General features: G+C 54.8%; 1 protein-coding gene across 1 annotated transcript in view; it reads left to right on the top strand.

The window, feature by feature from the left end:
* Positions 1-27,366, top strand: part of VWA3A (von Willebrand factor A domain containing 3A) — a 67,527-nt gene that overhangs the window by 9,592 nt on the left and 30,569 nt on the right. Inside the window, exons 5-17 of the mRNA XM_066383449.1 lie at positions 217-294; positions 2,549-2,603; positions 8,045-8,140; positions 10,961-11,067; positions 14,531-14,656; positions 15,330-15,438; positions 15,973-16,038; positions 19,956-20,081; positions 22,254-22,389; positions 22,479-22,582; positions 24,288-24,368; positions 25,114-25,208; positions 27,161-27,280. Of these exons, the coding sequence (XP_066239546.1) occupies positions 217-294; positions 2,549-2,603; positions 8,045-8,140; positions 10,961-11,067; positions 14,531-14,656; positions 15,330-15,438; positions 15,973-16,038; positions 19,956-20,081; positions 22,254-22,389; positions 22,479-22,582; positions 24,288-24,368; positions 25,114-25,208; positions 27,161-27,280 (1,299 nt within the window). The remainder of the gene's footprint in view (positions 1-216; positions 295-2,548; positions 2,604-8,044; positions 8,141-10,960; positions 11,068-14,530; positions 14,657-15,329; positions 15,439-15,972; positions 16,039-19,955; positions 20,082-22,253; positions 22,390-22,478; positions 22,583-24,287; positions 24,369-25,113; positions 25,209-27,160; positions 27,281-27,366) is intronic.

Raw genomic sequence — 27,366 nt, 5'->3', positions numbered from 1 at the left:
CGCCCCCCCAGCCCCCCCAGTCTGCTAGGACTCCCCCGCCCCCTCCCTGCCCCACCCCCACCCCCCCTCCCCCGTCTGCCAGGACTCCCCCGCCCCCCTCCCCACCCCCTTCCCGCCCCCCCACCCCCCACCCCCCGGTCTGCCCCAGGACTCCCCCCGCCCCCCTCCCCGCCCCACCAGCCGACAGACCCCTCCTTAATGGCTTTCCTTCTTCAGGGAGGAGAGCGGCCAGGCTGTGGAGAAGATGCATTTCCCAGCCCGGATCCTCCAGCGGTTTGAATCAAAGCTCTCTGAGTAAGTGTCCCTCGGTGTCCTGCCGGCCACCCCCCCCCCCCCCCAGAGCTCACGGATGGCCTCCTTGCTGGGCGGCAAAGCCACTCTGTACAGACGACCAGTCTCTGTGGGGCTTTGGGCAAACGTCTTCCTGCCTCTAGCCCGATTTCCTTTCCTCTCAGATGAAGAGGTTGGACCGTATCTGTGTTTCACCGCCTTTTAAAAATCGATGCTCCCTGTGGAGAAACACGTAAAACCTCACAACCTCAGCTGATGCGTCGTGGTGAAGAGTGACCACTTCCAGTGACCAGTGGGTTGGCTGCATGCTTTTGTAAAGGTCTGTCGAAATAGGCAGGCTGCCGGCGCCCACACCAGATTCCGGCAGCACATGCAGGCGCCCCATCCTGGCTCTACAGTCCGTGGCCCGTGGTCAGTGTTGGCCTGGGGTTTTCCTACAACGCGGTCACAATAATTCATAGCTAACCTTTAATAATGTGTCAGGAACTCTGCTATTCTCAGAACAACCTGAAATACTATATGACTCTAAAGTCAACGAAAAGTCAATTGCTAAATTCATCAAAACATTTTGACTAGAACTTTTATAGCTTTTTTTCTTTTTTCTTTTTCTCTTTTGTGAGCGAGAGACCAAGAGAGACAGAAAGTGAGATGAGAAGTATCAGCTCATAGTTGTGGCACCTTAGCTGTTCACTGAAGGCTCCTGATATGTGCCTTGACTGGGGGGCTCCAGCTGAGCCAGTGGACCCCTGGCTCAAGCCAGCAACCTTGGGCTTCAAGCCAGCGACCATGGGGTCATGTCTGTGATCCCACATTCAAGCTGGTGACCCCATGCTCAAGCTGGTGACCTCGGGGTTTCAAACCTGGGCCCCCAGCGTCCCGGGTTGATGTTCAGTTCACTGTGCCACCATTGGTCAGGTTTATAGCAATTTTTATTGGGTTGGAAGTTTTCAACAGGCTTTAAAGCAGGGGTCCCCAAACTACGGCCCACGGGCCGCATGTGGCCCCCTGAGGCCATTTATCCGGCCCCCACGGCACTTCCAGAAGGGGCACCTCTTTCATTGGTGGTCAGTGAGAGGAGCATAGTTCCCATTGAAATACTGGTCAGTTTGTTGATTTAAATTTACTTGTTCTTTATTTTAAATATTGTATTTGTTCCCATTTTGTTTTTTTACTTTAAAATAAGATATGTGCAGTGTGCATAGGGATTTGTTCATAGTTTTTTTATAGTCCAGCCCTCCAACAGTCTGAAGGACAGTGAACTGGCCCCCTGTGTAAAAAGTTTGGGGACCCCTTCTTTAAAGCATTCTGCAATATCTTGGTTGATTGGTTTTAATTGCTAATTCAACATGTTAAGGAATGTTGAAGTGTATTAGGTTAATGAGTCATTTGACAAGTTGATTTTCAAGGGACTGCCTTTCAGTGCATTGATTTAAAACAGGTTGACTCACGCTAGAGTCTCATCGTTATCTTCCTATCGGAGACGATAAAACTGGGGCTCAGAGAGGTTGCCTCAGCCGTCCGAGGTCACACAGCTAGGACATGGCAGGGCTGGATCCTCCGGACCAGCGGGTCTCGTGATGAAGTTGGCACTCTCAGCCCCACCCGTACTCCTGTGTGCCTGAGCGCTATGCCCCGCCCATGGCCTGGGAGGCCCCCATCCAAGGGTCTTCCTGACCCTCCTCTGGGCCCCCAGGTCCCTCAGCCCTCCATGAGGGGAGATCAGCCAAATCCCCAGGGCTGAGCCTCGAGCACCTATTACACGCTGGTCTCCCAACAGCCACTGGAGTGTTTTACTAATTATTTTTTGGAAACAAAGGTTTTTCATTTTTTGTTTTTTTTTGCTCATTCATCCACTGAGAAAGTGCACAGGTGTGTCTCTGATCACCTCCGGGTGGTGGGACCCCTCCCCCGAGTTCACAGACTTGGGAGGAGCAGGAGTGCCATTCCTCATGAGAGCAACCCCACCCTGCCAGAGCCCACACTCGTCCCCTGGCCAGCTGAGTGACCAATGGACCGTGGTGCTCCCGTGTCCCCAGGAGCAGTGGCCAGCGGAGCTCCCTCCCACAGCTCCCCTCTGCCCCCCCCCCTGCCTGGGCAGACGGTGCCCTCAGCTCCCTCCGCTACCTCGCACCTGACCTTCCCCCGCACCTTAGACACATTAAATAAGCCCACCCACGCTTTCCTGCCACGTGCGCGGCTGCTGCCCAGCGAGGAAGCACACCTCCAGGCGACCGGTCTTTCTGGTGTTTCTCGACAGAGCTATTGAACTCTATCGGCAGAGACTTCAGTGGCTCACGGAAAACAGCAAAAAGGTAACAGACCTGAATTTCCTTCCTTGCCGCTTTCCCCGCACGCCCCTAGGAGCTGCTAGAACCCCCTCCTGCAGAGGACAGACCTCTCCAGCTTCAGTGGGCTTCAGCAAAAAAAAAAAAAAAAAAAAAAAATTTCTTGACCTACATACCTGCGTGAAGCGCCAGACACAGCTGTGCCCAGGGGCTCGGACGCTGTCCTGTCTTTGTCTCTGGATTCTGCTCTCCTGGGGTTGGTTGTCTTCTCTGGAAGCCTGTTCCCAGGCTTGGGACGATGGTCCTCAGCAGCCGTTCTAAGCTCACCTGTTCCCACCTAGAGCGACAAGCCGATAGGGACCTCCCCTCCCCTCCGCTCCCCTCCCCTCCCCTCCCCCTCCGCTCTCTCCCCTCACTTCACCTTTCTTGGTACATCCTTCCCAGGCCTTCGGATTGACTCACTGGGATAAACACACAGTGGCCAAGTGGATGAGCTATAATATATACTAACTCCCTGGGACTAGAGCTAGTGCTCATTCCTGGGGGTGGAGAAAGACTGGAGGGGGTCACCCCCTACCCCCCAAACCTCGTGCACTGAGACAGGGAGACGGAGGGCCATACCTAGAAAGCCAGAGGGCCCTGGGCAGGCGAGAGCCGACACCCTTCCCCCCACCCCCCTTTCACCACGGACCCTGAAAGAGCTTTACAGGACTAAAGGGGTGACCCTCTGCCCCCACCTCCTCCTGAAAGTTGGGACTAAATGTCTTCCTCAGACCCGGAGGGGAGAAAGGTGGCTATGGGCCGACGAATCCTTGACGTTCTCTCTTTCTCATTTGCTTTAGCCTGTTTTCCTCCAACGGAGGCCGTTTGCTTTCACCTGGGGCGTTTGCTGGAGACATCTTGGTGGTTGCGACTGGGGAGGGAGGTTTCCAGGGATGTGGGGGACTAGCTTTCAGGCACGAGCACCGGCTGGCTCCTTACGGAGGAGGGTTATCTGGCCACCAGGTGCGGAGGCTGACAAAGCCGCCTATAGACGCAGAAGAGGCTGCAGGCCGAGCACCCCCCCCCCCCCCCGCCCTCCCCACCAAGGCTTCTCAAACACTGTGGTGCAGCCCGATCCAAGGCGGGGCCGACCCTGCAGGGAGGGGTAGTTCCCAGGGGGCCCAGTATTTTGTCTTCAGGATGGGCAGGGGCTGGTCTGGCCGGGGAGATTGAGGACGAGGGTGCGGTGTCCTACAAGGACCGATGGGCAAGGCAGGGTTTCGGCTTGTTTCACGCTGTGTCCTACGCTACTCAGAGCTCCAGAGAGTTGAGAACCTAGACTTGACCAGTTGGATTCCGGCAAGAGCAGGGTTGTTGGTCACCTTGACAGAGGTGGCTTTGGAGGACTTGGGAGGGAGGGGACAGCCTCACCTGAGTGGGTCACAGAGAAATGGGTGGTGCCGTGATAAACTATTTGTTTATTTATTTATTTTTTCTGAAGTTGGAAACAGGGAGGCAGTCAGACAGACTCCCGCATGCGCCCGACTGGGATCCACCCGGCATGCCCACCAGGGGGCGATGCTCTGCCATCTGGGGCATCGCTCTGCCGCAATCAGAGCCATTCTAGCGCCTGAGGCAGAGGCCAAGGAGCCATCCTCAGCGCTCGGGCCATCTTTGCTCCAATGGAGCCTCGGCTGCGGGAGGGGAAGAGAGAGACAGAGAGGAAGGAGAGGGGGAGGGGTGGAGAAGCAGATGGGCGCTTCTCCTGTGTGCCCTGGCCAGGAATCGAACCTGGGACTCCTGCACGCCAGGCCGACGCTCTACCACTGAGCCAACCGGCCAGGGCCGTGATAAACTATTTAATCGGTTATTATCATTAAGTTAGAGCCAGGTTCCCTAGGTACTTCACGGCATAAAATGAACGTCATCAGGAGTCCCCTGAGCCGGCAAATATGCTCAGAGAAGTTAAATGACAGGGACTAGAACTCTCGTGGTGGAGACGTGTGGCCGGCTAAGTCGGGGTCCTTGCTTTTGGTGGGGCCCCCCCGAACAAACCTGCTTGGAGGGGGGCAGGTGCTTCACAGCCGTTGCCAAATGGTCACGGCGGGTGGGCGGGCGATGTGGAGTCCACGCTGGAGTCTCAGGCGACTTATCTCTGGTCAGGCCACTCGCCACGCCACTGAGTGACATGATCACACTTCTAACACAAGTCACAGGTGGGCTTGATAATCGGGGGCAGACGGAGTTCTCAGAGAAGAGAGTGAACCCGTCACCCCTCGGCCATCAGGCCTTCCCTCGTGGACGGATCCATAAGAGAGTCAGTCCCATCGTTTCACATGTGGTATCGGCACAACGCCAGGACGAACGGAGTTATCTCACCGAAGGGGGGGAGCTGGTCACCCCTACGTCACTCGTAGTTTCCTTCTTCACATTTCAGATTCACTTGGTTTTATGCTGACTAGAGCAGGAGGTAAAGAAGGGCTGTTAAAATGGGCAGCAGAGAACTGGGAGTCCTCCAGGGGTTCATTCCGCGGGGAGGTGGGTCATTCTGTACGTAGCCTGTCCCCGTGGGAGTCGCGCAACAGAGAGGGGGGACCCGGGAGTCGGGGAGGAGGGGCGGTGACGGGAGCAACGTCCCGTCTGACAGGAAAAGCTCTGGTCGTGCAAGCCGGAAGGTTGGGCCAGGGGCGTTGAGGGTGAGCCCTGGGTCCGCTGCACCCTGAGAAAGGCCACGTGTGTGGGCACAGCGGGCAGGCGGGCTGGCAGATTCTGTTGGAAAGATTTTTTAAAAAGCAAACAAACCCTTCAGGTTTTTTCTGTTTTCTCGGTGACATTGGAGGCAGAAATTGCCACCAGAGGAACGCAGAGAGGGGAGGCTGGAGGCGGGCGTGAGAGGTGTCCGGTGCTCTGCTCCGTGAGCAGGAAGTGAATTCAACAGGAAGCCCCCCCGGTGTCTCACGAAGCAGGACTCTGGGCAGAAGAGCATGAAATGGGACCGAGGGCCCCTAGAGCAGTGATTTTCAACCTTCTTTGAGCCGCGGCACATTTTTTACATTTACAAAATCCTGGGGCACACTACCTACCAAAATGACACAAAATGACACTCTAGCTGTTAGAATTTATTTAAATTTTAAATAAATTAATTTATTAAAAAAAAAGTTAAATAAAAAAGAATAACCCCCTCATATATACAGTCCCATGTAACATCCCCTTATAAATACAGTCCCACGTAACATCCCTCATATATAGTCCCACGTAATATCTCCTCATATACAGTTCCATGTAACCCCTCATATATACAGTCCCATGTAACCTCATATATACAGTCCCATGTAACATCCCCTCACATACAGTCCCATGTAACCTCATATATACAGTCCCATGTAACCTCATATATACAGTCCCACGTAACATCCCCTCATATATACAGTCCCATATATCTCCTCATATATACAGTCCCATGTATCCTCTCATATATACAGTCCCTCTAATAGATACTGGAGCTCTCATCAAGGTTGTGGGTTCAAATCAATTTGGAAAATACTCTATATAGAGACTGGAAAAAATCAATTTTAGAAAATGTTGGGTACTTGTGTAACATCATAAGTCCTCAGAGCATCTCTACTGTCAGATTGAGAAGTTTGCTTTCTAGGTAAGGATTCTGATAAATACTAGAGTTCTCCCTGAGGTTGTGGGTTCAAATCCCATGGTCAGCTGGGTGCAGGGGCCTTGGTTCTGTCTGTTTTGATGGTGTATATAGAGATTTGAGCTCTTTAAGAAGGTGACCCTTCAGGAGGCCGTATACAATATAGATAACATTATGATGCATTGTATATCACCCTCTTCTTTTAAAAAGAAGAAGGTCAAATATCTATATACACCATCAGGACAGACATAACCAGCTGAGGCTGAGGCTTCATCTAGTGGTGGCAACATTTACCTTCAGTCTTGACCAGGATTAGAAATCGGGACCATGGGGAGGAGTAGCAGCTTCAACTACTCGTCCTGGCCACACAATGACAAGTGCGTGGCAGCCCAGGCGGGGACCTTCCTGGGTGTGGATGAGAGGCGGCCTACTATTGGTTCATCGCTAGTGGTCGGGATGAATCCTAGAAGGTGATTGGTCAGTGAGCGTTCCCTGTGCCTCCACTCTTCCTGTCGCTGATAGCTGGAGGGATTGTGAGGGGAATGTTTATGTTTGGATGGAGGCAGCTGGAGGTGGGCCGGGCCGGATAAATAGCCTCCGTAGTTTGGGGACCCATGTTTAATTTCCCCACGGCACACTGGTTGAAAAACACTGCCCTAGAGAACGGTCAAGTTCACAGGAATGAAAACCCCAGCCCACAACGCAGCTGCACCTGGGTGGGTAGTTACCGTATTTCTCCATGTATAAGACTCTCCATGAGCCTGACCAGGCAGTGGGCAGTGGATAGAGCGTCGGACTGGGACATGGAGGACCCAGGTTCAAAACCCCAAGGTCACCAGCTTGAGCCCAAGGTCACTGGCTTGAGCAAGGGGTCACTCGGTCTGCTGTAGCCCCCAGTCAAGGCACATATGAGAAAGCAATCAATGAACAACTAAGATGTTGCAACAAAAAACTTATGATTGATGCTTCTCATCTCTCTCCCTTCCTGTCTGTCCCTATCTATCCCTCTCTCTGTCTCTGTCTCTGTCTCTCTCTCTCTCACACACACACACACACACACACACACACAAAACACACTCCCATGAATAAGACACACCTTAATTTGGGGTCCAAAATTTGAAAAGAGACAAGCACACACACACAAAAAAGCAGGAAACGCAAGTAAAAATCTACAACAGTGAGCGCAAAAACAAGAGCAAAAAAGTGGGAAATGAAAGTTTTTAAAAAAATCGACAACCACTGTGTAAGACGCACCCAGTTTTTAGACCCCAAATTTTTCGAAAAGGTTTGCGTCTTCTACCTGGGGAGACATGGTATGTGCAGCGCCCCCCCCCCCCCCACATGGACCAGGGAGATGGATGGAGACGGTGGTTAGGAGCCTCACGAGAAACTCACAGAGGTGCCCGGCAGCTGGCCAGCTGAGCATCTCTGCCTTTGATTGGCCGAGAAGGAGAAACATCCATGAGGATGTAGAGAAAGGAAACTAGATAGCGGATGTGGTGAGACCTCGCATCTTATCTCCCACGAAGGATGCTTTTCCTGCGGGCTCCCAATGTTCTGCCATGAACGTGTACGACTTCCTAAGAGGAGGCAGTAAATATCACTAAAAAAACAACAACCCCAAAATAAAAACCCACCCCACAGAACTTGTGAGGCTAGCCTGCCACAGAGCGGGAGCGGTCGCCAGGACCTGGGTTCCGCTCTCTCCTCTGTCACCGGGGACTTCCTTCCGCGGCCCCTCTGAGGTGGGGGGTGGGGGCGGCTCCCCGAGTCCCATCACGGGGCAGAAGCTTCCGCAGTGCAGAGCGGTGTGCTCATCCTGGGGGCCTTTGGGTTTCAGGTGTTTGGCCTCATCCGGGGGTCCAGAGTGGGCCTCCTCATTGGCGCGTCCGCCGTCCATGGCCCCGGGAAAGAAGAATTTCAGAAGGACCTCGTGGTAAGCCGCTGGGAGCGGTCTCTCCACGGGAGCCCATCCACCTTGCTGCCCGGAAATCACGGTGGTGGTGGCCTAGCTCTGGCTTCCGGCCTGGGCCCTCCTGCCCTCAGCATGTCCGGAGCAGAGCGGCCACACGCCCTGGGCGCAGACCTCGGCCACCTCGCCCACTTCTTGGGCTCTGCAACCTCAGTCCCTCATCCTTCTGTGCCTTAGTTACCTCATCTGTGAAATGGGGGTGAGCACAGTGGCCCCTTATGGGGCTTCCGGAGTCAGGCAGGACTTCCTGTACAAGCTCAGTGCTCCACACAAAGTCTGTGAAATGGGGGTGAGCACAGTGGCAGCTGCCAGAGTCAGGCAGGACTTCCTATACAAGCTCAGTGCTCCACACAAAGTCTGAAATGGGGGTGAGCACAGTGGCCCCTCACAAGGCTGCCGGAGTCAGGCAGGACTTCCTGTACAAGCTCAGTGCTCCACACAAAGTCTGTGAAATGGGGGTGAGCACAGTGACCCCTCACAGGGCCCAAGCAGGACTTCCTATACAAGCTCAGTGCTTTGCACAAAGTCTGTGAAATGGGGGTGAGCACAGTGACCCCTCACGGGGCTGCCGGAGTCAGGCAGGACTTCCTGTACAAGCTCAGTGCTCCGTACAGTCTGGCCCAGGAAAGACCTCCGTGGTCTCCGTAAAGCGATGTTTTGGAGGACTGCTGTTATGGGGACCCCGAGCTTTTAGGGGCCCTTTTGCTGCAGTAACCAGTTTGAAGACACTTTTTTTTTAAGGCTCCACATGGACCCATTGTCCAGGTTTATATCTGTTCCTGGTCTCAGCAGGTGTCAGGGGACAGGGGTCCCTGCAGGTTTACCTTCATGACATGTCCTCAGGGCTGAGCTTCCAAAGATCCCCCCCGGGGGGCTGGTCTAATATTAGCCAACACCACGCTTCCGTGGGTGGCATGCAGGCGGAAGTCCTGGGTGAGAGAAGAGGGAAGAGGCATCTTGCTGTTGGCTATTCACCAGCCACAGTGTAAGAACATCGAGCAGGCTGGCCTTGTGCCCATTGCTCCACCCCCAACTCACACGCCTCCGGAGAGAGACCACTGTCCCCGAGGTCCCGTCTCCCTGTCTGGGGGCCGCAGCTAAGGGTTCAACCATTGTGCGCCCAGGTGGGTAGCCAGCATGCACACCCCACCCGCACTTCTGACCCAGGCGTGCGGCGGCCCTGGGGGGCTGTGCCGTAATAGAACGGGGATCTGCAGCCTGCGAGGTCACAGTTCACCCACAGGCTGACGCCCGTGCCCTGTCCTCGCCCCATGGGACCATGGGGTCAGGCTGGGGTCGGCCCACATCCCCAGGGGGTGGGAAGTGACGGTCAGTGTAGGGGTCACTAAGCGGAGCCTCAAGTGACCCCGCTTCAGCACTGCTCACACCCCGGCCCAGAGGGACCGGCCGCAGTGTGACAGGTAAAGCCCAGCTGCACGCAGCCCCGTGGCTCTCTGGGAGCCAGTGGTGCCTTCCTGTGACTGGAGTAGGACCAGGACGTGGCAGGTCTGTGCCAGCACAGGCTTGAAGTAGGCAGGCTCTTCTGTGGTGTCAGCGAGAAAGAATTTCTGGGACATCCAGGAGTTGTGGGTTATTTTTTTTTTTTCTTTTACAGAGACAGAGAGAGAGTCAGAGAGAGGGATAGATAGGGACAGACAGGAACGGAGAGAGATGAGAAGCATCAATCATCAGTTTTTCATGGCGACACCTTAGTTGTTCATTGACTGCTTTCTCATATGTGCCTTGACCATGGGGCTACAGCAGACCAAGTAACCCCTTGCTCGAGCCAGTGACCTTGGGTCCAAGCTGGTGAACTTTGCTCAAACCAGATGAGCCCACACTCAAGCTGGCGACCTCGGGGTCTTGAACCTGGGTCCTCTGTATCCCAGTCCGACGCTCTATCCACTGCGCCACCACCTGGTCAGGCGACATCCAGGAGTTTTAAGCAATAGCGGCAGGATTTATTGGAGCAAAAGAGTGATGGTGTCCTCTTGGGGAGGCAGAGAGTGGGCAGGCTCTGGTGGCAGCTGCGTGGACTTGGTCCTCTGCCGCTGCTCACTGCACCTGGTGGCACGTCTCCTGAGGACCCTTGGAGTTCAGGAGACAAGAAGGCAGAAAGTCCACTTGAAGAGGACATTCGAACCGTGTGCTCCACGGAGGGCACGAGCTGGGTTCTTTGTCCAGCTTCCAGATGTTTCCCTGGGTTCAGGAAAAGGGCAGCCTTCTATCAGACTACCCAGTCTCTTTCCTGGCTTTTCCCGGGCGGCGCTAGTACCCGCCCCCTATCCAATCCCTTTCCTGGATCCTCCCAGGGCGGTGCTAGTGCCCGCCCCCTGTCCAATCCCTTCCCTGGCTTTTCCCGGGTGTTGCTAGTGCCCGCCCCCTGTCCAATCCCTTCCCTGGATTTTTTTTTGAGGCGCGTGCCCTGCTCCAATCCGATCCTTTCCCCAGATTTTCCCAGGCTAGGCTCCTCCCCTGTGTGATCACCCTTTGGGCTCCTACGGTCCATGGAGTCAGTGAAAGGAATTCCTCCTCACCCTTTGCCTCCTGCCCCGTCCGCTAGTCTGGTGGACGGACGGACGCTGGTTATCCCCGGCAGGAGCGGTGGTAAAACTGTCCTTTCTCGCCCAGTCAGCGCGGGGAGGTGTGTGTCCAGATCTGGTTACTCCTCCCTGGGGTGACTGGGACGCTGCTGTTCCCTGACGGAGTCAGGCTTCCCCGGAGGGCTGGCTCTCTCTCATTTGTTCATGACGCCCTCCCTCCCCTGACTTTCCTGTCCACCAGAGCCTCGTCCACGAGCAGCTGAGCCACAAGGAGAAGCTGTATGTCCTGTCCTTCGGTGCCACCACCAGCACGCTCTGGCCAGACCCCGTGGACGTCAGCTCCTCCAGGTGAGTGACCACCCAGCCCTGGCCAGGGTGGTCCACCGGTCATTGTCCTCCCCGAGTATGAATGTCTTTATTGAGTGATTCAAGACCCCCGATCGGATAAGGAAATTCAAAAAAAAAAAAAAAAAACCAACAAAAAACAAAAAACCATTCACGAAAGCAGAGGCACCACCAGCCGCTAACTTTTAGGAGAAAGGGGTTTTGCCCTCACAAGCGATCCACCAAATGAAAGGCGAGGCACCTTTCAGTTTTACCCAGCAAACTAGTGGATACTTTTATTGTTATGAAAAGAATAGGGGAGCTGGGCAGGGGACTGGGTAAAGATTGTAGAGGAATTGAGCAAAAAAAAAGGACAAAGAAGGAAGTTCAAAGAAAATAAGAAAAGGAAAATAAGACAGGCTAACCTTCAAAAATCCAAACAGTATAAGGGATAAATAATAGTAACAAATGAACCTCTGTCTCCCAAGTCCTCCTCTCTCCTCCCAGTAACAGTTTCTTCTTTCTACCCCCACAGGCAGCCTGTCACATATCTGTTTATCCTTATTTATTTATTTATTTTATTCAGTGAGAGGAGGTGGAGACAGAGAGACAGACTCCTGCACGCATCCTGACCCGGATCCACCTGGCAAGCCCACTAGGGGGCAATGCTCTGCCCATCTGGAGTGTTGCTCCATTGCTCAGCAACCAAGCTCTTCTTAGCACCTGAGGCAGAGGCCATGGAGCCATCCTCAGCACCCAGGGGCAACTCACTCCAATGGAGGGGAAGAGAGAGAGAGGGAGGGAGGGAGAGAGAGAGAGAGAGAGAGAAGTGAGAGGGGGAGGGGTGGAGAAGTAGATGGATGATTCTCCTGTGTGCCCTGACTAGGAATCAAACTCAGGACATCCACACACCGAGCCAATGCTCCACCACTGAGCCAACTGGCCAGGGCCTACCCTCTTTTATTTAAACATAAGGGGGAGCCTATCACCCTGGCCAGCAACTAGCCTTGCCCCTAACTTTGAATACCCTGCGCACAGGTCTGCCTCATTCTCGCCGATGGCTGCAGAGTATTCCACTGCGCAGACACAGCACACTACTTATACCACTGTGTCGAAATTTCTTTTCCATGAAGGGAATATCCTTGCCCCCACCCCCCACCATGTGTTAAGTACCACACTAGGCACTTTGCATGATCTATCTTATTTCGTATGTGTAGCCCACACACACGGAATAGCATTATTATCCCCAGTTTGCAAATGAAGAGACCAAAACTCAGGTTAGGGGACACGTGCAAGGCGGCCGGGCCAGGATCAGATCTCAGAGCAGTGTCCAGAAAAATCTCGTCCTGGGGTTTCTGGGGTGGAGGTGGCCCTTGCCGTCCGGCCAGAGAGGCACTCAGTCCCGGCCGTGCTGGCTCGGAATCCCGGCTCTGACCGTCGCGGGGTCACCTCTACTGGCCGTTACCTCTCTCACGAGCAGAAAGAGACCACGGCACCTGCCCCTCGCTGAGCTGTCGCAAAGATGAAATGAATAATAAGTACCTGGCACGTGGTTGGTTCTCGGTGACTGAGAGCATTTTTTTTTTTTTTTACTGTGATTTCCACCTTAGTGAGAAACCCCTGATCTCCATTGTCCAACCTGGAAATGGCCTTGAGTCTTCTGTCCAGGAGTTTCTCAACATCTGTCACTCCTGGATTCCTGTGACGTTTATCATATCTCTGCCATATGTACTCTCCACCACTCACACTGGTATCGACTTTCTTTATAGCAGCCCTGTGTGTTGTTGAGGGAGACTGGATCAAGGCCATCATAACCGGGAAGCCCAGGTTCTGGCCATCGTTAGAAAGTAGCCTAAATATTTATATGAATACAAGGAAAGCAGACAAAGCAATGATACTAAATTTCAGCTTGAAACCTATTGGCTAGAGATGGTGCTAGTCCCGAACTTGTTCTTCCCGTTTGAAAGGGAAACGGGGCAGTTATAAGGAGCAAAGGCAGCCTGACCGGTCGCGAGGCAGTCGATAGAGCGTCGGACCTGGGACACTGAGGTCCCGAGTTCAAAACTCCGAGGTCACCGGCTTGAGCGCGGGCTCACCAGCTTGAGTGTGGGGTCGCCAGCTTGAACGCGGGATCTTTGACGTGATTCCAAGGTCGCTGGCTTGAGCAAGAGGGTCACTGGCACAGCTTAAGTTCCCCTCCCCTGTCAAGGCACACATAGGAGAAGCAACCAATGAACAACTAAAGTGTCACAGCTACGAGCTGACACTTCTCCTCTCTCTCCCTTTCCTTTCCTCTCCCTTTCTGTTTCTCTCTCTCTCTCAAAAAAAAAAAAAAAAAAAAAAAAAATATATATATATATATATATATATATTTTTATATGTATATACATACATACACACGGAAAGACAGCCCTGGCCGGTTGGCTCAGTGATAGAGCGTCGGCCTGGTGTGCAGAAGTCCCGGGTTTGATTCCCGACCAGGGCACACAGGAGAAGTGCCCATCTGCTTCTCCACCCCGCCCACTCTCCTTCCTCTCTGTCTCTCTCTTCCCCTCCCGCAGCCAAGGCTCCATTGGAGCAAAGATGGCCCGGGCGCTGGGGATGGCTCCTTGGCCTCTGCCCCAGGCGCTAGAGTGGCTCTGGTCTCGGCAGAGCAACGCCCCGGAGGGGCAGAGCGTCGCCCCTGGTGGGCGTGCCGGGTGGATCCCGGTCGGGCGCATGCGGAAGTCTGTCTGACTGTCTCTCCCCGTTTCCAGCTTCAGAAAAATACACACACAAAAAAAGACGGAAAGACAGATTTCTAGCAACAGTCTAAGATTTGGGGATTTTTTTTTTTTTTTTTTTTTTGGTTAGAGTGATAAAGAAATAAACAGAGCAGACCTCTCTCACTAGTACCAGTTGAGGTATTAAACCAAGAAAGCACAGTGCTAAGTCATCGCCCCTGTAACCCGTGCTGTGAATCCCAGTCCACAGGAGACGTAGCCACACAGCCATGACCTTCTCTTAGAGCACGCTGAGCATCCGGGGATGAACTCCATGCTTCAGGCAGAGGGCTGCCCCCGGGAGAGCTGTGTGTGTGTGTGTGTGTGTGTGTGTGTGTGTGTGTGTGTGGAGGGGGTGGGTGGTTGGGAAGGAGAGCTGTGTGTGTGTGTGTGTGTGTGTGTGTGGAGGGGTGGGTGGTTGGGAAGGCGTAGAAGACAGATCCGAGCCCCAGACCCTCCGACAGCAGCGTCCCTGCTCCACGCTCAGACCCAGAGTCAGACCCGACCCGGTTTGGCTCCTCTTGTGTTGCCAGTTGCTTCCGGCATTCTCTGGGCACACCCTACCTACCTCTGAGCCTCGGTCTCCTCATCTATGAAATGGGGACGAAGGTATCCACCTCCCAGTGCTCTGTGTTAGGCTGAGTGAGCTGGTCTTTTGTCCTGGGCGTGGCTCCCGGGACCGTGCTGTGATTCGGTGGCTCTTGTCTTTGTCACGGTCTCCGCAGCCTTCAGGAACTGAAGCTCTGGGTGAAGCAGGTGCAGCCGGAGAGAGGGAGCAACCTGCTGCGCGCCCTGAAGAAAACCTTCCCTCTCAAGGGGCTGAATTCTCTGGTGGTCGTATTGGGGAGCTGGTAGGTCTCCCTTCCTGAGTGGGGAACGGACTACGTGGAGGGGGCCCGAGGTCCGGACCGTCGAGCAGGACTCTTCGCACGTGCTGGTGGGAGGACCGTGTTCCCGGGTCATCACCCCCAGGGCCGTCAGCACTGTCCGGGCCTGTGGTTTCCTCTGCCCTGTTCCCAACACGGGTGACCCAGGACACAGGGGGTTGGTTAGACTCCGTAGATGTTCCCTGGACATGATTGTCTCTGGGTTGTCCTCACACTGCAGTGCCCACTTCTTTTCTTTTTTTTTTTTAATTTTTTTGAAGTGAGAAGTGGGGAGGCAGAGAGACAGACTCCCGCATGCACCCGACCGGGATCCACCCGGCACGCCCACCAGGGGGCGATGCTCTGCCCATCTGGGTCGTTGCTCTGTTGCATCCAGAGCCATTCTAGCGCCTGAGGCAGAGGCCACAGAGCCATCCCCAGCACCTGGGCCAACCCTGCTCCAATGGAGCCTTGGCTGCGGGAGGGGAAGAGAGACACAGAGAGGAAGGAGGGGGGGTGGAGAAGCAGATGGGCGCTTCTCCTGTGTGCCCTGGCCGGGAATCGAACCTGGGATTTCCGCACGCCAGGCCGACGCTCTACCACTGAGCCAACCGGCCAGGGCTGGGGTGCCCACTTCTCGTCTCTGCCTTCTCCTCAGCCCGGATCAGCCTGCCGAAGTTCTGTGTGACTACATCCAGCAGTCCAGCACGGGCAGGGACCTCCACACTCACCTGGTCACCTACAGATGTGACAGTCAAGTGCCCCCTGTAAGTACGGAGGCTCTCCACGATCTGCCTTGGGTTGGCCGTGGTGAGTGGGGCCAGTCTGTGAAACTCCCTGAGTGGACAGGACTCTCCTGGTGTCTGGTTCTCCTGCCAGTAAGATGGGAGGTGCTGGGACCCTGGGGAACTGGGCCCAGGAGGTGGGGGGTGCTGGGACTCTGGGGAACTTCCTCCCCAGGAGGTGGGGGGTGCTGGGACCCTGGGGAACTGGCCCAGGAGGTGGGGGGTGCTGGGACCCTGGGGAACTTCCTCCCCAGGAGGTGGGGGGTGCTGGGACCCTGGGGAGCTGGGCCCAGGAGGTGGGGGGTGCTGGGACCCTGGGGAGCTGGGCCCAGGAGGTGGGAGGCACTGGGACCCTGGGGAGCTGGGCCCATGAGGTGGGGGGTGCTGGGACCCTGGGGAGCTGGGCCCAGGAGGTGGGGGGTGCTGGGACCCTGGGGAACTTCCTCCCCAGGAGGAAGTCTGGTGCAGTGTGGGCATCGCCCCCGTGAGGGGCTGACCCTGTTGCCATCCCTACAGGCTGTCCTGAAGAACCTGGCAGGAGCTATTGGGGGTCACTACCACTGCTACACCCCAGAGGCAGAGGTGAGCCTTCTCTGCTCTGTTCCCTGCCTGCCTCTCTGTGCCCCAGGGGGGTGGGGGTCTGAGCCACTCCCCCCCCCCCAGAGCTCAGGGGGCTTACACAGGCTCCATCCGGTTAAAATGAACGTGTGGGAAACAGGGCCGTGAAGTCACAGGAGGTCCTCCGGTCAGCATGTATGATGAGCTGATCACACCCCTGTGAGACCAGTGGGCAGAGCCCTGCCCTCTCTCCGGCTGCCGCCCACGTGAGCCCGCCGCCCCTCTGCGCCCGTCCAGGCTCTGAGTTTGGACCAGGTGTCTCAGTTCTGTCCAGACAGACCCCGGCTCCCGCAGGGGACCCTCAGCAGCCAGTCCTGAACGAGAGAGCGAGAGAGCCGTTCTGTCCCCGTCCGTCCAGGAGCGCCTCCGTCCCCGTGAACAATAACCTCACAAGGAGAGGGGACTTCTCGCCCCCCCCCCCGCCCTCTCCTCTCTCTGTCAAATCAAGAAAGAAACTTTTATTTTTAAACATGTAAAGAATTTTAGAAACGATGTCCTGCGTGCCCTGTGTCCACAGCGGAGGTGAGAGTTAGCCAGTATGTGTGTGTCAATCCGTTTGACGGATGGAGACTCGGCCAATAGGCTGCATCTGGACTGCTGACCGTTAACAGCCGTGAGTCAAGGCACAGCTGTGTGTCCCGGTGTTGCAAAGTGTAGCCTTTCACAGCAGGGAGCCCACAGTGTTCTCAGCAACACCCCCTCCTCTTGTTACCTCGCTGCCCGGATTCTCTTGTGTCAGGGTCACTGCCTGGGGGAGCTAGGGAGAGCCAGCAAATACACGAAACTGGCTGGCCTGGGCAAGAGTCTGTCACTCCAGCAGGATGGCTCTGTGGGTGGCAGCATCGTCCTGCAGCTCACAGGCTGCGGGTTCGATCCCCAGTCTGGCCACGTACGGAACAGATCGATGTTCCTGTTTCTCTCTCGCTCTCTTCCTAAAATCAATTTTTAAAAAGTAATATATATATTTTTTATTTAATACATTCACACTAAAACTCATCTGTCTTTATTTTTAATTTTTTTTGTATTTTTCTGAAGTGAGAAGCGGGGAGGCAGACAGACTTCCACATGCACCCGACCGGGATCCACCCGGCATGCCCACCAGGAGGCGATGCTCTGCCCATTTGGGGCGTCGCTCCATTGTGGATGGAGTCATTCTAGCACCTGAGGCAGAGGCCACAGAGCCATCCTCAGCACCCGGGGCCAACTTTGCTCCCATGGAGCCTTGGCTGCAGGAGGGGAAGAGGGAGACAGAGAGGAAGGAGGGGGGGAGGGTGGAGAAGCAGATGGGCGCTTCTGCTGTGTGCCCTGGCCAGAAATCGAACCCGGGACTTCCACACGCCAGGCCAACGCTCTACCACTGAGCCAACCGGCCAGGGCCTGAAAAGAAATTTAAGAAAAGAAATACTTTCTCTTAAAACCAGTGACTCTTGTCTCGCATCTTGTTTTCCCACTCTTTTTTTTTTTTTTTTTTTTTGTATTTTTCTGAAGCTGGAAACGGGGAGAGACAGTCAGACAGACTCCCGCATGCGCCCGACCGGGATCCACCCGGCACGCCCACCAGGGGCGATGCTCTGCCCACCAGGGGGCGATGCTCTGCCCCTCCGGGGCGTCGCTCTGCGGCGACCAGAGCCACTCTAGCGCCTGGGGCAGAGGCCAAGGAGCCATCCCCAGCGCCCGGGCCATCTTTGCTCCAATGGAGCCTTGGCTGCGGGAGGGGAACAGAGAGACAGAGAGGAAGGGGGGGTGGAGAAGCAAATGGGCGCCTCTCCTGTGTGCCCTGGCCGGGAATCGAACCCGGGTCCCCCGCACTCCAGGCCGACGCTCTACCGCTGAGCCAACCGGCCAGGGCCTGTTTTCCCACTCTTGATGGAGATGTGGCTACAGCAGATCTCACTGTCTTCTCTCATTATGAGCAAAACAACCGTGCACGGGTGACAAAATGTGGCCGCCACCCCTGGTGGCCCTGCCCCACCCGAGAGGTGCCCATGCTCAGCCCCGCCCGTCTTCTCTGCAGCAAGGTGACCATAGTGTCGCCCGGTCCTCTGGGTTTTTTTTCTTCCAAAAAGAACCAGAAATCTGGATTATTTTACATATGTGATTTCTTTACATTTTCTTTTTTTTTTGCATTTTTTTTTTTTTTTGCATTTTTCCGAAACTGGAAACGGGGAGGCAGTCAGACAGACTCTTGCATGCGCCCGACAGGGATCCACCCGGCATGCCCACCAGGGGGCGATGCTCCATTGCAGCTGGAGCCACTCTAGCGCCTGAGGCAGAGGCCATAGAGCCATCTCCAGCGCCCGGGCCATCTTTGCTCTTCCCCTCGGCTGCAGGAGGGGAAGAGAGAGACAGAGAGGAAGGAGAGGGGGAGGGGTGGAGAAGCAGATGGGCGCTTCTCCTGTGTGCCCTGGCCGGGAATCGAACCTGGGACTCCTGCACACCATGCCGACGCTCTACCACTGAGCCAACTGGCTAGGGCCTACATTTTCTTTTTCAATGGGATGAAATTCACATAAATAAAGTCAACCACGTTAAAGTGTACGATTAGTGTACCTTTATAGAGTCACAATGTCATGCCATCGCCACCTCTCTCTAATTCCAAAACATTTTTTGCCCAAAGCCAGCGACCTTGGGCCTCAAGCCAGCGATCATAGGAAAGTGTCTATGATCCTATACCCAAGCCAGCGACCCCGCGCTCGAGCTGGCGAGCTCGCGCCCAGGCCGGCGACCTCGGGGTTTCGAACCTGGGACCCCAGAAGGAACCCGCACCCGTAAGCGGTCAGTCCGCCGCTCCTGGCCTCCGCTGACCTGCTCCTCTGTCTCTGTGCACTGACTCAGTCTGGATATGTCACACAAGCGGAATCCTAGAACATTTGCGTCTGACTTCTTTCAGTTTAGGAAAAATGTTTTCAAGTTTCGTCTATGTAGTAGCAGGTCCAGTACCTCATTTATTTATTTATTATTATTATTTTTTTATGGTGAGAATATTTCATTTTCTGGATATCCTAACGTTTGGTTTATCCGTTCATTGATTGATGGACACTTGGGTGGTTTCCTCCCTTTTGGTTCTTGTGAACTTGAACTGCTGTGAATATTGGTGTGTGAGTATCCCAATCCCTGTTCTCAAGAATTCGGGGTACATATCAATACCTAGGAGTGGCCATGCTTGGCCGTAGAGCAATTCTGTTTCATCTTTGAAGGAGCCGCCACACTGTTGCCGTGGCAGCTGCATCCTTGTACGTTCTCACCAGTAATATGCAAGCATTCTCGCCAATATTTCCTACAGTCCTTTTAAAGTTATTTATTGTTATCGGAGCCCTACTAGAGGGTGTAAAGTGTTTTTCACATTTTTAGGTTAGGCAACCTTTTTTTTTTTTTTTTTAAGTAAGAGAAAGACAGGAAGGGAGAGAGATGAGAACTATCAACTCATAGTTGCAGCATCTTAGTTGTTCATTGATTGCTTTCTCATATGTGCCTTGACCAGGGGGCTACAGCAGAGAGAGTGACCCCTTGCTCAAGCCAGCGACCTTTGGGCTCAAGCCAGTGACCATGGGAACGTGACCATGATCCCACGCTCAAGCCGGCAACCTTAGGGTTTCCAACCCGGGACCTCAGCGTCCCGGGTGCGTGCTTGATCCGCTGCACCACCGCCTGGTCAGGCTGCCTTTCCCTTGTTTAAAAACACTGCTGTCCCAATGGAACACGGCACCTTTGCCAGCCCTGCCTCAAACATAGACCCCAGTTGACAAGGTTGGGTTTGAACAGCTGCCACGTGGCTTCGGGAGTGGACATTGCTGCCTGTTGCCACCTGCCCTCTCTTGCCTTGGCTCTGACCGATCGCTCGGTGACTTCTAGATGGTTCATTGCTCCTCCCACCCCCCCAGATCTGCACCAGCCCGGACGTCGTCCAGCTGCTGGCCGAAACCCAGAAGGCCCAGCGCCTCCTGGGGCAGGTGCACGCCCTGCGCTGCGGGGGCCCCTGTGAGGAGCTCGCGGCCGTGATGGAGGAGGTAGGCGGGAGCGCAGGTTCGGGGACCTTCTCCCAGAGTTCCTCGGCGGGTCTCACTCTGTTCTCCTTCCTCGCCGGTCAGTCGGTCAGCCGGAGGGCAGCGCTGTCAAGCCTCCTCGCCCCGAAAGTGAGCCCAGGCCAGGTGTACCTCAGAGCTGCGAGCTGGGCGGGCCGGGCGTCCTTCCCCTGTGCGCCGAGGGCTCTTGTGGCTGAAGCGTGTATGTCGGGGGAGGGTCCCCCGGTGTGGAGAATAGTGGAAACCTCAACCACACAGAGCAGGAGGTCTAGAGGACAGTTTTCCCCGAGCCCCTCGGTCACGGCCAACGTCCCCGCTCGGTGAGTTCCTTTCACGTGGGCAGAACAGCACAAGCGCCGTGCTGTGGAGATGGCCAGCCGACAGCTGTGGGCAGAGGAGCACCAGGGGCGCCCGGACGCTGGCCGGCTGCAGGGAGAGAAGCACAGCGCCCCAACGAGGGTCCTCACCGTCAGTCCCACCCCTTCCGCTGATCCTACATAATCGCTGGGACATGAGTGTTACACTCGTAACACGTCCCGTTTGCTGAGTGCTCAGGATGAGGTGGGCGCAGTGCCTCCTCCTCCAAACGCCTTATGTTCATCTCTGCGACAACCGGCTGCTGCGGCAGATGTATTTGTAACCCCGTCTCGCAGACGGGCCAACTGCCGTTCACAGGTGACATCACAGGCTCAGCGTCACAGACACAGGAAATGGTTGCATCTGGTTGAGCCAAGGTCTCAAATGGTTGCATCTGGTTGAGCCAAGGTCTGTTTGGTGGCCAGACCCCCTTCTCCTAAGAGTGTCCCACAACGAAGTACCTGTGCTCTGTGTGGTTTGTGAGATGATTGTAGGGAGATACATAGATTAATAGTTTTTTTTTAATGTTCTGTGTTTAAATCTAGCTTGTGATGGTAGTAATACATCTTTCTAAAATTAAGTACAAAAAAGAAAACTCTTTTTTCTTTTTTGTATTTTTCTGAAGTGAGAAGAAGGGAGGCAGAGACAGATTCCCGCATGCGCCCGACCGGGATCCACCCGGCATGCCCACCAGGGGGCGATGCTCTGCCCATCTGGGGCGTCGCTCTGTTACAAACAGAGTCATTCTAGCACCTGAGGCAGAGGCCATGGAGCCATCCCCAGCGCCCGGGCCAACTTTGCTCCAATGGAGCCTTGGCTGTGGGAGGGGAAGAGAGAGACAGAGAGGAGGGAGGGGGAGGGGTGGAGAAGCAGATGGGCGCTTCTCCTGTGTGCCCTGGCCGGGAATCGAATCTGGGACTTTCACATGCCTGGCCGACGCTCTACCGCTGAACTAGCTGGCCAGGGCCAAAGAGACTCCTTTTTTAAAAAGTATATCCAGTTGAGAACATTGCGGGACAGTGGTGTTTGGATGTTGCAGAACTCGTGAACACGGTACTCAGCTGTCCGGCACTTGGGAGGTGCTGTTCTGTGTTTTCCTCCCACACGAGCTGTGTGGTTTAACCTGTCAGAGCCTCCAGTTTTCAGTTTAGAAATGTGGGTGAGGGAGGCTGGGCTAGATCGGAACCCCCTATAGCAGGCGTCCCCAAACTACGGGCCGTGGACCGTATGCGGCCCCCTGAGGCCATTTATCCGGCCCCCGCTGCACTTCCAGAAGGGGCGCCTCTTTCATTGGTGGTCAGTGAGAGGAGCACTGTATGTGGCGGCCCTCCAACGGTCTGAGGGACAGTGAACTGGCCCCCTGTGTAAAAAGTTTGGGGACCCCTGTGTAGAGTTAGCTTTTTTAGTTCCCTGAAACCTTGTGTTTTGAGCCCAGGGAGGGGGGGGAAGGGAGGGCTGTCATCTGGAGGTCAAGGGTGGGAGGGGCCGGGAGGACGAACAAATAGAAGAAGGAGGGAGTTGGGGGTGATGTCTCTCCCTTCCCCCGGAAATGCCAGAAACCTCCAATAAAGGGGATGGGGGAGGGGGAGAGGGAGAAGGGAAGGATGGGGGAGGGGGAGAGGGAGAAGGGAAGGATGGGGGAGGGGGAGAGGGAGAAGGGAAGGCAGAGCTGCCTTGAATGTACTTATAACGGTGACGTTATAAGAGTCTTCCCCTCGGGGGGGAACTAGGTAGGTGGGGGGAGACTGAGGACTTTGCAGCTTTGAAATAGGACCAGGAGGATGTTTCGTGTTAATTTAGATTTCCACGGAGATGACCAAAGGGCCCCTCAGAGGTCTCCTGCCTAACCCCCCAAAGCACGAAGCTCCCCTCACAATTGAGTTCCCGAACTCGGACACGACATCGGCAGAATGGCTCAAGGTCAACGGCCTGAAAGGTAAATCTCCACAGAAGGTGGAACCCGGGGCGCGGGATCCCCGGCGCAGGGCATCGGCCGGCCTCAGACCCCACCGTTTATTTTTACAGCCAAGAAGCTAAGCCTTTATCAGGTCCTGGCTCCCAATGCATTTTCTCCCGTCGAGGGATTTGTGCCCATTCTCCAGAAGATGGTGTCATCAACTGTCCATGAGGTGCCTCTCTCCGACCTCTGCAGGGAGCTCCTTTGTGACATTTCTCTCTTTCTCCCTTTTTTTTTCCTTATTAAGTGAGAGGAAAGGAGGCAGAGAGACAGACTCCCGCATGTGCCCAACCAGGATCCACCCAGCATGCCCACCAGGGGGCGATGCTCTGTCCATCTGGGGTGTCGCTCTGCTGCAACCAGAGCCATTCTAGTGCCTGGGGCAGAGGCCAAGGAGCCATCCCCAGCGCCCAGGCCAACTTTGCTCCAATGGAGCCTTGACTGCGGGAGGGGAAGAGAGAGACAGAGAGGAAGGAGAGGGGGAGGGGTGGAGAAGCAGATGGACGCTTCTCCTGTGTGCCCTGGCCGGGAATCGAACCCAGGACTTCCACACGCCAGGCTGATGCTCTATCATGGAGCCAAACAGCCAGGGCCACATTTCTACTTTTTAAATATTCAGAAGATAATCATCATAAGGCCGAGAAGCATGGGCCTGAGGGCCCAGAGTGGGATGCAGGCTTTCTCCCCACCTGACAAGGAAACAAGAGGGAACAAACTGGGTCCCACAGTCACCTCCATGAGGAAAGGTTCCTCCACCCAACTCAGAGCACACTCACTCCCCTGTGTCCTCACTGAGCCTTGTACAGACTTCTCCTAGAGCTCCTGTAATGTACTAATAGGTGTATGTGTTCCATGTCTAAGTCTTGCCAGAGGATGAACCCTTTAAAAGAAAAAAAAAATTCTCTCTAATAAGAAGTACAAGTAAGCAGTCACTGAACGTTTACTGGATGAGTGGAAAGAAGGAGGAAACGAAAGGTGGATAGGTGGATGGATTTATGGAAGGAAGGAAGGGAGGGAGGGAGGGAGGGAGGGAGGGAGGGAGGGAGGGAGGGAAGGAAGGAAGGAAGGAAAGAAGGAAGGAAGGAAGGAAGGAAGGGAGGGAGGGAGGGAGGGAGGGAGGGAGGGAGGGAGGGAGGAAGGAAGGAAGGAAGAAGGAAGGAAGGAGGGAAGGAGGGAGGGAAGGAGAGAAGGGTGGATGGGTGGATGGATGGAAAGGTGGATGGAAATATGAACAGATGGAGGGGAAAAAGGAAGGATGAATGACAAGATAGAAAAAAAGGACAAAGGGATGAAAATAAAAATTAAAGTAAGGGTGGAAAGATGGAGAAATGAAAGGAATAGTGAATGGAAAGATGGAAGACTAAAAAGGGAAGAGAGGTGATTCAAGCAGTGGGCGGATGAATGACTCAACGGATGGAGTGATCGTTCACGATGTAGATAGGACAACTGGGTTGTGAATGCAATAACAAGGTGAACAAATTTGATTCTCGAAGTCTCCATGAAGGCCTGTCTGGGTTCCCCAACCTAAGCACCCATGGCCAGTATGTTGGTCAGATCTCGTACTCTGTTATGACCAAAACTTCCAACCACATTTTCTGATGAAGTCTCCAGTGTTCGTAAGAGCCTCCTTAAGATGGCAGCTGGACTTGCCATCAGGCGTGACTCATTCGGGGAGCCATCGTCCTGAAGGCCTTCCACTGCCAGCCCTGGACGAGGCAGTGACCTGCGAGGGCCTGTTTGGGGTGGAGGGGGAGGGGCAGTACATGGTATAATCTGACCCCAGATGTGGTCAGAACACCAGTGCTCAAACCAACTTAACATTCCTCCTCACGGTGTGTTTCCATTCACCTGCCCCTCCTGGCCGCACCTGAGTACAGAGGGCAATGATACAGTTTCAGTGGCATGATGGGACAGTGAAGAATGTCCACGTGGACCTGCCTTTCCTCTATGAGTACCAGGTGAGTGGTGGGTCCAGTGGCTCAGGATGTGGGGTAAGGGAAGGAGGAATGGAAAGAAGGCGTCAAGGAATGTGGAGAGCCTGGCCCGGCGGTGGCGCAGTGGATAGGGCTTTGGATTGGGACGCGGGGGACCCAGGTTCGAAACCCTGAGGTTGAGCCCAAGGTCACTGGCTCGGCTGTAGCCCCCCCCAGGTCAAGGCACAGATGAGAAAGCAATCACTGACCAACTAAGGAGCCGCAAAGAAGAATTGATGCTTCTCATCTCTCTCCCTTCCTGCCTGTCTGCCCCTATCTGTCCCTCTCTCTGTCTCTGTCACACAAAAACAACAAAAACAAACAAACAAAAAAGTAATGTGGAGATACCAAGCCGTTGACTGAATTCTCTCCTGCAAACAAAGATGCTGTGTCCACCCACAGCACCTCTAGCGCTTTCTCCACCCCAGCGCGCGCGCGCACACACACACACACACACACACACACACACACACAAATAAACAGCCTCTAATCCTCTGGGACAAGATCTACCCCCTCCCCTATATGGGGCAATAAAAATACTTGGATTCTCTTCTTCATGGTCTTGTGGCAGACTTGTCCCTGATTTAGTGGAATGTTTATACGGCTGGGGTACCCATGGCCTCGACACACCCTTTCCAGAGAAAGCTAGGAGACACCCCTTTCCTCAGAGACCCTTCATCGGCCACCCGGGGCGCCGTGGCTCACTCTGTGTGGTCCGGGGGTTTTGCAGAAACAGCTGGGCAGAGCGATGAGGACGTATGAGAGGCGGGTTGAGTGGCTGTCCCTGGCCAGCAGGAGAATCTGGGGCACCGTCTGTGAAAAGAGGTACCTGTCCCCGAAGTCTTGCCATTCCTGGGTTTGGGAGGGGGGGTGCCACGGCACCGCTTATCCCAGTCACGGATTCCCTACGGGTTGAAGGCGCCGCTTAGACTAAGGATCAGCGTGTCACTCAGCAGGACCGCTGGAGGGAAAAGTCACCACCATCCCTTATCAACATCAATAATATTATCACTGTGTTAGTTGGGATTCTTTTAGTCAAGAAGCAACAGAAGCTAAGTGCACGTTGGCTTCAACGCAACAGAGAAGTCTGGTTAAGGTGACTGAACATCCAGGACTGATTTGAGAGTCGCCTCCAGGCACAGCTCGGTAACAGCGGCTCCTGTAGGTCAGGCATCTGTCCCCCCCTCTCCGCTCTCCCTTCTCTGACGGCTTGGTTTCCAGGCGGGCTACCCCTCCAGGTGGCAAGATAATCCCCGGAAGCTCCTCACTTACTTTCCACCAGCTTCCGCACCCACCCCTGGAGCTCGGGGCGTGCGCCCGTCCATGAGCCCTTCACCCTGGCCGGGGTGGCCGTGAGGTTCTGATTGCCTAGGGGTAAAGCTGGGGGTAGGGTCTGTTCTACCCACGACAAATGGGTGGATAGAGGCAGAGGGGTTTCCCAAAGGAACTCCGGGATGCTGTTGCCAGAAGAGGTCATGGTGGCTGAGTCGGGAGAAACAATGGGTATCCGTTACAACTGTCATTATCATTCCATACCTTATTTGATGTGTCACATCAGTGTAGCATTACAAAATAGTATACTTTGTAACACTTTACATCTATTATATCCTTTAGTTATTATTATTATTATTTTTATTCAGTGAGAGGAGTGGAGACAGAGAGGCAGACTTCCACATGCGCCCTAACCGGGATCTACCTGGCAAACCCACTAGGGGGCAATGTTCTGCCCATCTGGGGCTGCTGTTCTGTTGCTCAGCAACCAAGATCTTCTTAGCACCTGAGGTGGAGGCCATGGAGCCATCCTCATGCCTCAGCTCCGGGGGCCAACTCGCTCCAATGGAGCCATGGCTGCAGGACAGGAAGAGAGAGAGGGAGGGAGAGAGAGAGAGAGAAAGAGAGAAAAGAGGAAATGTGAGGAGGGGGGTTGGGGTGGAGAAGCAGATGGGCGCTTCTCCTGTGTGCCCTGATCGGGAATGAAACCCAGGACATCCACACACCAGGCCGATGCTCTATCTACCACTGAGCCAACCGGCCGGGGCCTACCCTTCTTAATGGAACTCTACGAGGAGTGTTATTATAAATAGTTTAAAGTAAACCGACCAAGGATCAGAGAAGTTTGGTGACTTGCCTAAGGCCACACACAGAAAGTGGGACTCAAACCAAAAGTTTTCTGACTCTAAACCCAGTGGATGTTCGTCTGCTGCCTAGAGGGGTCCCCAGAAGGGAGGTGGTGGGAGCACAGGATTTGAAATCATGAAAGGAGGGGGCTGCTGGGTCTAGAGATCTTCAAACAGAGAACGGACACAACAACAAAAAAACACACTTTCCCCGGAGGCACAGAGACAGCTCGTCCCACATCTCACTTGCTGGCCTCGTTCCCGTCCCCCCTCAAGGACCCCAGCCCGTAACTGATAAGATTGTCCCCCAGTGCTGAAAAACAAGGAACAACCTGCGAGCACATCAGCATATGCCCCCCCTGCCCCTTCCAGCATCACTGCCGTGAGACTTCATTCCCCGAGGGGACCCCCTCAGAGAGAAGGTCCCTCGACCCCACACACACACACACACACACACACACACACACTCCACCGTTGCCAACCCACCTCTGCTGACCTCAAACCGCCGAGAAGATGTTTTGGCCGGCGATGAGCCTGGCCTGTCAGGTTCCCCTGGAAAACGCGTTAAATAGTAAAAACGGAACAACAACAGCAAAAAAAAAAAAAGAACCCTATCTGAGAGATCCGGTTCCTCCTCCTCCAGCCTGTGTTTCTATTTAGGGTGCTTGTCCTGCTCGATTTCTCCGCGGCCAGTTCCATGTACATTATTCATAGCCAGCATGCCCTGCGGCTTCTGCTGGAGGAGCAGCTGTCCAACAAGGACGCCTTCAATGTGGTGGCGTAAGCTCCCCGGTACCCGGCGGGGGGGGGGGGGGGGGCGGCGGTCGGGCGGGAGGGTGTGCCCTGCTGTCACCTCCGTCACCGTC

Source organism: Saccopteryx leptura, chromosome 4 (genome assembly GCF_036850995.1).
Source record: "Saccopteryx leptura isolate mSacLep1 chromosome 4, mSacLep1_pri_phased_curated, whole genome shotgun sequence".
Lineage (NCBI taxonomy): Eukaryota > Metazoa > Chordata > Mammalia > Chiroptera > Emballonuridae > Saccopteryx > Saccopteryx leptura.
This window is presented reverse-complemented; position numbering and strand designations above follow the sequence as displayed.